The following is an 11,904-nucleotide window of genomic DNA, read 5'->3' as shown; positions in this document are numbered from 1 at the left end:
TCCATAGACTGTATAGATAATTTTCTTTCTTGCCTAGATACAATCCTAAAGTCAGTATCTAACTTTAAAAATGTTATATTAACGGGGGATCTAAACATAGATATAAAACCTTCATCCCTCGACACCCGTGCGCATTACTATCTCAACCACTTAGCATATCATGGCTTCCTTCCATGTTACACAATCCCCACAAGAGATACTAGTTGCTTAGATCACGTACTACTCCGCTCAAAATCCACTGCTACTACACTTGTTTACGAGTCCACAGTCACTGACCATTTCTCAACACTTGTTTGCCTACCACTTAAACAGCGTCATCCAGGCGCCATTACTAGTATAACCAAAATAGACTATAAGTCATTAGATATTGATATAAATAAATTAAAGTTCAGTGAAATTTATAAAATTACTGAGCCAGATATTGCTATGAAATCACTGGAATCACTGTTGTCAGAAGCTATCCACAATAATTGTACAACAATAAATTTATCAAAACGAAAAAAGATACTCAAACCCTGGATTACTCCGGGGCTTGTAAGGTGTATAAAAAATAGAGACTCTCTTCATAAAAAGTTAAGAAAATCTCCGGAAAACTTAATATTAAAGCAGACATATACACGATACAGAAACTTTTGTAATAAAATAATAAAGAAAGCAAAAAGACAATATGACGCTTTGGAAATAGATAAAGCTGGTAAAGATTCTAGACTTTTATGGAAGGCCATTCAGAAAATAACCAACACATGCAAGAGTAAACATTCCTCGTCTCAACTAATTTCCACCACATCTTCTCCCAAAGAATCCTGTAATTTAGTTAATAATTTCTTTGTAAATATAGGAAAGGAGCTGGCTGATAAAATTTCTCATCCCAAAGGTGCTATTTTTGATAAACCTATCCCTGATTCCCCCACTAATTTAAGTTCATTTGCCTTAGTCAACACTGACCCTGACGAGGTCCTTTCGATCATAAACTCCTTAAAAAATAATGTAGCTACTGGATGGGATGGAATTTCTACTACAATCATCAAACGTTACTCCTTAATTCTTGCAACAATTTTGAGCCATATCTTTAATCTCTGCTTCGAAAAAGGCATATTTCCGTCTTCCTTTAAAAAAGCGATTATACATCCTATTTACAAGGGTGGGGATGGGGAATCTGTCAACAATTATCGCCCTATTGCAGTTCTCACATCAATGTCTAAGATTCTAGAACGTTTACTGAATAAAAGACTTACAGACTACCTTGAACAATATAAAATCATCTCTGACCGACAGTTCGGGTTCAGAAGTAAAAAATCTACAGCACATGCAACGAACAACCTGACAACCTTCATCGTAGACAAACTTAATCAGCATAAAAAAGTACTTACAATATTTCTAGACCTCGCTAAGGCATTCGATACAGTCCCCATCCCGACCCTTCTATCCAAACTTGATAGATATGGCATAAGAGGTCGCCAGTTGGATCTTTTTCATAGCTATCTTACTGGACGTACTCAAATTGTCAAAATTGGTAATCACCTTAGTGATGAACAACAAATAGCCTACGGCGTTCCCCAGGGCAGTATCCTGGGGCCAACACTGTTCTTGGTTTTTATCAATGACCTCTGTAACCTAGATGTAGCAAATGGTAATATCATATCATTCGCAGACGATACCGCTGTTACATTCTATTCAGATACATGGATCGATCTTCAGGATATAGCTCAGACAGGATTTAATTCCATCCATAAATTGCTTTCATCTCACACATTAACACTGAACACCTCCAAAACAAAATTCATAACCTACTCCCTACGCCCGTCCTCTCAGCCAGAGTCCCCCATCCTCCTCTATGCCCACTCCTGTGATGTCAATGAAACTTGCGCATGTCCATTAATAAATCCAACCCCCACTATAAAATATTTAGGTATTACTCTTGACCGTCATCTTAATTTTAATGTCCATATTGAACTTTTAACAAGTAGAGTGCGCAAGCTCATTTATATTTTTAAGACCTTACGTCACGTGGCTAATGGTTCTATCGTCAGGAAAGTGTACCAGGCCTTAGTAGAGTCAATTGTCTCGTACTGTATTACCTGTTGGGGTGGCTCAGCAAAAACCACACTAAAACCTCTCGAAGTGGCTCAACGAGCAATTTTGAAAGTCGCAACATTCAGGCCTTTTCTGTACCCTACAGCTCAGTTGTATAAAGACTGCGACGTCTTGACGGTTAGACAACTCTTTATCTTACAAACTATACTTCTCCAACATCGCAACACTCCCTTCGCTAAAATAACAAAGAGACGCAAAGACAAAGTATGTACGATACCACGTACCAACTTTGCCTTTACTAAACGTTTTTTCCTGTTCCTTGGTCCTTTTCTATATAATAAACTAAGTTCACGCTCTCCTTTGATTGATTTAACTCATTACGAATGTAAAACTATTATAACTAAATTCCTAAAAAATCTAACATACTTTGAAACTGAAGAAATTTTACAGACTATATCGTAATACCTACGTAAATAAAGAAAATATGTATATTTATCGTTATTGTCTCATTACCGTAGTTTTGCAAAAGTATATGTATGAGACACTCGCAAATGTGTAACTAAATTAAATAGACTAAAATCTACTTTATGACTTTATTTTTATTATTATATTCAGATAATTACTAAGTTGCTGTATACGATTATTACCTAGTATTCCCTAAATTACCAACCTATGTATTTTTCTTATTATGTTCCCATCAAATTGGGTATATATTATTACTTTACTTTATATAGCTTTAATTACACATTTTATAATTAAATTCGAAACTGTATCTCTTTATAATGTGTCTACTTAATTACGTTATTATATTTGAAATAACATAATTTAAGTATTCTTCGTCTGGGTGTGGCACTGATGTCCTTTATACAGGTTATTCACTAACCTAGTAAGGACAACAGTTCGACATATCAAATAATTATTCCTTCAGATTATGTTACTTCATGCATGACTTATAATAAGTTTCTAATTTTAAGTTGAATTTAACTCTGTTAGCATGAATAAAGTTTATTTATTATTTATTATTATTATTATAGATGACAGTAAGCCGGTCGTGGATGGATAACAAAGGCTGAGAACAGAGTGTTGTTGTGATCCTCAGAAGAGGCATACGACTATGGATGCTCAATTTTTGGCCGATGATAACCATGATGATGATGATGATGGATGAATACTTTCTGTTGTCTCTAACTCATCCTAAACTAGTCGAGGGGATACTAGGACTACCAGCGGTTCAGGATTATTTCTATGATTTACTGATGTTAAAATTAAAGAGTTGCCAGTTCAAGTAAATGAAAAATGCACGAGAATAATTAACAAAGAGAGCTACGAGTATTTAATAATACTCAGCGAAGTCGTCTGCATCACGCGGGCGGTAATTAAGTTACGCTGCACGCGACGTGCCAACTGATCACCTGTCATTGCTGGTAATGATCAATTAGGATCGGATCATGTTATGATCAGTTATTAATTCCTTTGTGCAAATCGTCTAAGGACCATTATAGGTATGGGGCATCTTCCAAGTTAAGCGTGCTGATAATGTGTAAACTTCGCATGTTTTGTTTTCTCCCCAAAGTTGGACTTACCATAATAGCTTTTAAATTTTCGTGCCAAAGGGAATCTCACTAATAAAAATCCACCTTGAATTCAATGGACTGAAATTTCTAAACTAAACTTTTGCTAAAGACTAGGTAGTTACAAGAATAAGTTGGGAACATCTTGTTTTGCTGTAAGCAGGTTAATTATTGTGGATCGGATCAGACCCGTTATCTCTCTAATCTGTCACAATGCTCGAGTCCGTAAATATTGGAATCTGGGTTAGCGATAGTGATGGTCATTACTGTGTTACTGAGTTAACAGCCACTCTTATTTTAAAATTTTCATTCTATTTCTGTCCGTAAATATTTTTTCTCGACAACAGGACTTTGATCTACTCGACTCATTTATGTATTTCTTGCCTGCTGATAAAGCCGACACGCACTAATTATTCTCAGGTAATGGATGGATAAGAAAGGCTGAGTACCAAGTGTTGTGGCGCTTGGAAATCAGAAGGGGGTTACAGATAACAGCCACGTATAGCATCAGGGCGCTTATTTACTGATATGCTGATAGTATACCTAGTTTGGGGCTCGGGGTGAATAGACAGTGTTTGGCTGCAGGACATTTAAATATTGTGAAATGAAATAACCATTAAAATACAAAACAAAAACGTTTTATTGACGCCGTTTACAAACCAAAATAACATTAGAAACAACATCGCTTAACACTAGAAGGTATTGCAAAATTTTTCATTCTTATAAATACTGCATTAAAAATAATACACCTAATTTAATTACTATTACAAAACAGAGCGATCTTGTTTAGTAAATAATAAATGCTTTGGTAATAAATGACTAGATAATTATCCCAAACATAGAGATCCCGGTGCAATAATCCATAAATTCAATTATACGAAATAATTTTAATAAGTACCCGACTGGTTCTCACAAAGTGTTGTAGTGCTTTGCGGTAGTATTTTTTTATGATTTATAATTTATATTTTAACAGTAGTAGAGGTACCTACTTAGTTTTTTAAAAAGTTAACACGTCAATGAATATTTTTAGGTCGATTCTCCAAACCTCTGAATAAATAGAATAGGATCGTATTGCACTGCCCTAAGGATCAGTCTCATGATAATACTAACATAATTTCAGCAAACATTGCATATCAACAAAAATCTGCATTGGAAAAGCTTACAATCTAAGTATTATGTGGTATTATTGTTGTATTTACATTAAATTATAGAGTTCATTTTAATGAGCATTCTAATTAAAATAATAAATTGTAATTAATTGAATAAATCGATGGCAAAATTATGTGACAATATGCCAATAGCCAAACTGACTAGTATACGTTCAGAGTCTTCCGAATTTATATCTACTACATTAGCATTAGCTAATCGTTACAAATACTAATGTTTCATTTAGTTACTATGGAATAAAATCTATTTCTAATTTATTTTAGAACATGAAATTTTAAATGTATGTGCTAGTGAGTATGTTTGTGGAGTGATATGAAATTTATACACGTATTTTGGTCCTTATGTCCTACAGTGAGGAAACAATCATGAGAACAATATACTTTTAAGATACACGAAGAGAAATGAAGGTTTAAAATATTTATTTTATGTTAGTATAAGATTTTGGTATCTTATTTATTATTCAAAGTACGATGTTGGCACTATATCAACTTCACTTTAAACTCTGACATCGAATTTATCAATCATTTTATTACTATCTGGTGTATCATCATCGGCAAATTTGATATCATTCGACGATTCTGAATCATCCGCAAACTTGATGTCGGAGAGATCTGATGTTCTCTTAAGGGTGTCATCTCTAGTTTCTCTCGCATTGTCATTCACTCTTTTGAGCGTTGCATTATTATCAACCTCACTTCGGTCTCTTTTAGTGTGAATTTTAACTGGGGACCTGGTCAGAGTGAGGTCTTTCATGGGGATATCATTATCTTTTTTTTTTTTATTCCTTCTCAGTTTGGGTGAGTGTTGCAGGTCGGTGATGCTGAAGTTGAGTGGGTGGATGATGTTGGTTCGGTCAACGACCTTGCGGGTCGACTTCACGGAACCGTTGGATTTCTCGGAGCGGTTGTCGAGGTTTCTCTTCAGCGTGCTGGAGGATGGTCGTTCCTCTGGTGACTCGGTGTTGCTGCCAGGGTCCGGGTGAAGTTCCTTAGGCACGATTTCCTAGAACAATGTAGAATTAACAATATTAAATGTTACATAATTTCGTATTCCTTCATAAATCTACTTCTTCTACAGGGTGTTGCAAAAAGGGCATATTAAGCCGAAACCTACATGTGCAGCATGTTATATCTAAGCCCGAATCTAGAATCAGAATTTCAAAATTCGCGAAAAAAAAATACATTCTCCATAGTAAAAAGTCACGTGACCAACCAAGTTTCTATGAAAAAGATTTTTTTTTCGCGAATTTTGAAATTCTGATTTCAGTTTCGGGCTTAGATATAACATGCTGCACATGCTGGTTTCGGCTTAGTATACCCTTTTTGCAACACCCTGTATATTTTCATTATGTTAATTTAAGTAATAATTTTGCTTCTCCGATAAACGCAGTTAAGTATCAGTACATACCTCGTAAATGGGAACCTGTGTTTCGTCGATCTCCCTGATGATGTCACCGTCTTCAATTGGAGGGATCCACACCAGGAACGCAGGATCCATGCCCAGGTATGATCCCGGGGCTGAACCTGAACAAAAAAAATAAATTAAGGTAAATGTATTTGTTTTAAAGCCTAAAGGACCTTACTGACAATGACGAGATGGAATTCTACACCTTGAGCATTATGTCTAATTAGGATTCATTGAAACTGATGATGATAACTATTGATAAAAACTTTTGAAAAATGATGGCACTATTAAACGCAGAAATCCGGTAACGTTTCACAATCATTAACAAAATAATATCATCGATACCGTGCAGCAATAGATATAGCACCAATTATTATTATTGCTCCTACTAAGACACCAAGAGATCATCTAAATACAAAAGCTGTAAATCTGACCGGCATTATTGACTTCATAGTCCTAGTAGTCTATCTCCATCTCTGGGTGGCTGGAGAGGCTGAGGTCGGAGCGCAGCAGGTGATTATTTCTACCAAAGCACTAATATACCATCTAGATACAAACTCCCAATTCATAGTTTTTTTGACACTTTACAATAGGGTTAAAATTGACGTTGAGATATAAGAATTTCATCATTTTCACTGACGTAAAGAGTCGAATCTTGTGTGTATCAAAGTAAATTTTAACCTTGTTGTAAACAATACGTTCTATAAATTTGTGGGAAAAGCTACAAGTCTCACCGGCATTATTGACTTCATAGTCGTAGTAGTCTATCTCCATCTCCGGGTGGCTGGTGAGGCTGAGGTCGGACCGCAGCAGGCGGCGGTTGGACGACTCCTTGCTGTGCTTGGGATTCCCGCGGACGCGCGCCGCCGCCACGCCGCTCAGCGCCGGGGAGTACCAACCCTGGGGGGAAAGATTAGGCTGGGTGTTGAAGAAGTGTCGTGAGTATACAGGGTAATTCCAGCGGTATCTCGGACGCTACACCGGGTGACGCCCAGAAGGTGTCCGACTGATCAGAATTGGCACAGAATAGAGAAGATTGGCGCGCTTTAATGGCGGAGGCCGAGATCCACTTGGGGTCGCTAAGCCAGCGGAGTAAGTTAGTATACATGTTGAGAAAAGATATAGGTACATACATGGAAGTGACTCTATTCATTTGAAAGTAATTTGAATTTGAATGAACTATCTACAACTATAAAATTATTGGTGACCCCAACGTGATTGTACAGGGTGGGCCAGCGAAAAGTTTAAATTTAAAAAATTTACAAAAAAAAATATAACATCAGAAGTCCGGATTTAAAAAAAAATAATAATTGTCTTCATATGACCACCGTCCCGACTTCAGCATTCTTCCAAACGAGAATGGAAATTTGTCAATACTCTTTTGCATATTGTTGGTATTGCCACCATCTCTTCCCTAATCTTTGCTTTTAATTCGCGCAGTGCTTTGGTTTATGGATGTACACACGGTGCTTCAGGTATCCCCATAGAAAAAATAACTACTAGGACAGGTCAGAGCTCCTGGGTGGCCAGGATATCGCCTCTCCGTAAAATCAGCTTTTCCGGGAAAATTTCTTGAACTACCGCCATGGACTCATTTGACGTGTAACAAGTGATTTCGTCTTGCTGGAACCACGTTATCGAATTGTAACCTCAAATACCTATAGTTTAGGGGACAGAAACACTCGTAACGCTTCCTATGGCAATACCGAGGTCTCTATGCAACAAAATTTCCATTCTCGTTTGGAAGAATGCCGAAGTCGCGACGGTGGTCATATGAACAATATTATTATTTAAAAAAAAACCGACTTCTTTTATATAAAAAAAAAAATTGAAATAGGTATTTCTTATAGTTTTTTTTCTGTGAATTTTTTAAATTTAAACTTTTTACTGGCCCACCCTGTACTATATTTCCTTGCCAAAGATTAGAACACCTCAAAAATACACCTATGTTATAGAGGTAACTTAAAACAGAAATGGCCACTACAATACCACTCACGTTCGTCAAAGTGGCAGCAGATGTGGAAGAAGAAGCTCGACTTTGACAGCGCTCCTTCTCCCACAGGCTGTCCCTGTCCTTCTCACTGCAGCTGTCGCCTTCCCTCTCGCTCACACTGCTGATGCTGGTGCTCAGATCCGCTGTTGTTGATTGAGTCTCGCTCTTGATTGAGCTTTGGGGAGGTGATCGGACCTGTAGGAAACATATCATTTACGGTAAGGTTCTAAAAATAGACACTGTTAAGAGAGTTATAAACAACATACACAAAGCCCGTAAATAGTTCACGCATGGGCCTCCTTTAAAACTGGGGGGTTGTTACAAGGGTTGAAAACCATCAACACATTATCCAGTTTCGGTAGCATTGTTAGATACAGGATTTGTGATAGTGATACGGTTCATTAATAAATCAGGGACTTAATACCATAGAAATAAAAATTGATTATTTACCTGTTCTATAACCACAGAGGCAGTGCTAATAGTATGCGATCTTCTGAGCGGCGAAGGCGTGGCCTGCTGCCCGGCCGGCGCGCTGCTGGCCGAGACCCGTTCAGGGGTCACGGTCGCCTGGCTCGCCCCACTGTTGTGGCTCGCGGCGCTGGCACAGTCCTCGTCTTCGTTGTCGAGCTCCGATGTAGCTTCGTCGTCTTCTGCGTCCCTGGTACCAGAAATAGGCAAACATTTATATTTGACCTGAATTACTACTGCTTCACATTCATTGCATATAAAACAGAAGACCACCTTTTTGTTTTTAGTGTGTAATTCTGAAACTTTTGTTTATAACAGATACTGGTATTTTTTATCGTTCTTCTTCAAAATCAAAGAACTATTATTATCCATTACAAAACTTAATTAACCAGCCAATAAACGGGACAGGATTCATACACAACCACAGTTATACCTACCTATAAAGAAAAATAAAGAGATTAAAAATAAAAAATGGAGTAAAATCGAAGGAATGAAACGGAGGGTACGGAAGCGAAACGATCAAATGCCGCGGGGCAGATTAAAACAAAGGGAAGAAAAACAATGGAAATAACTCCAATTATTTCTAGAACTCTTCTGAACTCGCACTGAAGCACATCATACGATGTTGAGGAGGTAATTACTGTGGAGTTATCGCAGACCCTTCCTTGTATCACGTACAGGTAAACGAATGCCAGTAGGTACAAAGTAGACTTTTTCATCTTTTTTATCGCTCATACATTCATACTTTTGTATTTTTTAACATTGGACGATTATAATGTGAAATTCAGTCAACAAAACCATAACGATACTTGTAAGACAATGAAAATGTTTGTGAAATAATTGAATTTGCCATAAAAATACGATAAACAAAGTATCAAAATACAACAGTTTACCATAAAGAACCCTACCTACACTATCTTCACGCTATCTAACTCGCCGGAAAACAACAAAAGCGTCATAAAATATGCATAAGTTTGTAGAATGGTGCGCTGCAACTTCGTTACTTCACTAACGTAATCTCCAACTTAGCATATTCCTCATCGCAGTATGGAGCGGGCTATGGGCGTATGTAAATGATGCCTGCAAACTGTAACTCGGCCATCAAGTTTTCTTCATCAAAATTTCATAAATCTGTAACGAAGTCGTTACAACAACGGTCAACACACCTACCCGCATCTCCGAGCCAACAACAAGAACGCCGCGGGGTGGGGCACCGCACAGACCACTCCGGGTGACCAGAGGGGAAGCGGGACGGCACGGCCGCCGCACCTATAAAGCACCGCAAGACCGCCGCTCCGGCACCATTCGTCAACTCCAGCTCCGGCGTCTGATCAGCTCCCATCCCGTGCTTCCTTCCCACTCACCCTTATTGTATTTATGTATCTATAGCCTGCGTCGCGACGATCTGGTCTCGATAGGCGCAGCTTGGTTACCCCCTCGTTGTGACTGAGGCTTCGAGCGCGGCGCGGCTGCAATTATTAGCCCAAGATCCTGTACCCTTTATCCTTTCCTACTATTTGCTATAAATCCGCGTTTGCCCCTTCAGGGCCCTGTTTAAATAGTTAGAGACTTAATAGATATCCTTATTTGTGCATTTGTGTGGTGAATATATAGTTACAAGCTGTAAGTACTAGACATATAAGTTATTATTGTAAATAAAGCGGAGCCAGTCCCGCCTAATTGTTGTATATTGTAATCCGTGTTATTCATTTCCATCCCGTACACCTACCGAGGTTATTTCCCTCCAGGGGCCTCAGGAATAAGGATAGAATAGCTAGGACCGCTTCACGGTCATATTATAATCCCCCAGGGTGACCGGAGACTCCTTCAGAGGCCCGGCACCGACTTGAGCTAGCCTAGGACCGCTTCCCGGTATACACCATTCGAGAGACATTCAGTACCAGCCCTAAGCACTAGGAAACCAGTAGTCATTAGGGTAAGTACATATTTAATATAGCATCCAACCCCTACTCTCGGGGGAGGCCAGAGAGGTCGATTCACCCAGGGGTCGCTCCCCGGTGGTCCAGACCCGCTCCAGCTGAACTGCTACATTACATTGGCGCCCAACTTAAAATCCACTTATTTTCATCACTATTTAATATTATTTAGCCCCCCGTAATAACACGTAAATCAATAGAAATAACGAACCGACCGAGTTACCGTTCAATTTAACTACCTACCCGCAATCATTCTAAAAATAGACCGACAACCGACCGACCGACCCCGTTTAACAAAAATTACAATTCAAAAGTAAAGAACAAAAATTTTTGTTGGTCATTTTTATTAAATTTTTCGTAACCGATTACAAACTGGCCCCGTTTTATAATAGATAAATATACCTGTATAAAATCAAATGCCAACTTCTTGGATTTATAACCTTAGTAAAGAGGAATTAATAAGGGAGAGCAAGGAAAGGAAGCTACCGACCGTAAACTTAACCGTAGACAAACTAAGAAAACAGCTAGCCGACCACACCAGAGAAGAAGAGGAGGAGACCTTCGAGATGACATCCGAAGACCAGACCAAAACCACGAGCCAGCTGAACCTGTCGTCCATCGTGAGGGAATGGAATATATCGTTCGACACCGCATGCGACCCGGTTGAGTTCATCGAGCGTTTGGATGAACTGACGTCATCAGGTGACGTTCCGCAGGACCGATTACTCCAGGTACTACCGAAAGTGCTGAGAGGAAAACCGTTATTATGGTATAGAAACAATTCCGACACCTGGGACAAGTGGGAAGACTTCCTAAAAGACTTCAAACTATTCTACTACCCGGCGGGATACGAGAAGAACCTGCTCGAGATGATCATCGCACGCAAACAACACCACCGTGAATCTTTCGTCGATTACCTGACCGACATACAAACCCTGATGAGAAGATATGGGAAAATGACCAAAACAGAAAAAGAAGAAAGAATATACGAGAACATGAACGCGAGTTACAAGTACTACATCAAGAAGCAAGACTTCACCAGCCTCGGGGAATTAATTAGACAGGCAGCCGAGTACGAACAGATCACAGAAGAATCCTCATCTCAACAGTGGAACAACCAACCAGACCGACACCGCCAGACACCGAAAACCTATCCAGAAAGATCACCAGAACCGCGTAAAATACACGAAAAATACGACAAGACCACGTGCTGTTGGAACTGCGGCAGAGCAGGCCACTCACACAAGGAATGCCGGGGCAGGCAAGTACTGTTCTGTAGCCAATGCGGAGTCCCCGGGAGACTAACGCGCAACTGCTGCAGAAGAGAAAC

At 39.0% G+C, this 11,904-nt stretch overlaps 1 protein-coding gene across 1 annotated transcript in view; it reads right to left on the bottom strand.

Moving 5' to 3' along the window:
* Positions 1-4,221: 4,221 nt before the first annotated feature.
* LOC105380668 overlaps positions 4,222-11,904 on the bottom strand; it is a 154,383-nt gene continuing 146,700 nt past the window's right edge. The window contains exons 14-18 of the mRNA XM_048629413.1: positions 8,620-8,827; positions 8,173-8,364; positions 6,911-7,076; positions 6,180-6,295; positions 4,222-5,774 (exon numbers count right to left, since the gene is read on the bottom strand). Of these exons, the coding sequence (XP_048485370.1) occupies positions 5,268-5,774; positions 6,180-6,295; positions 6,911-7,076; positions 8,173-8,364; positions 8,620-8,827 (1,189 nt within the window). The 3' untranslated portion in view covers positions 4,222-5,267. The remainder of the gene's footprint in view (positions 5,775-6,179; positions 6,296-6,910; positions 7,077-8,172; positions 8,365-8,619; positions 8,828-11,904) is intronic.

The sequence above is a fragment of the Plutella xylostella genome, chromosome 23, assembly GCF_932276165.1.
Source record: "Plutella xylostella chromosome 23, ilPluXylo3.1, whole genome shotgun sequence".
In the NCBI taxonomy this organism is placed as follows: domain Eukaryota; kingdom Metazoa; phylum Arthropoda; class Insecta; order Lepidoptera; family Plutellidae; genus Plutella; species Plutella xylostella.
This window is presented reverse-complemented; position numbering and strand designations above follow the sequence as displayed.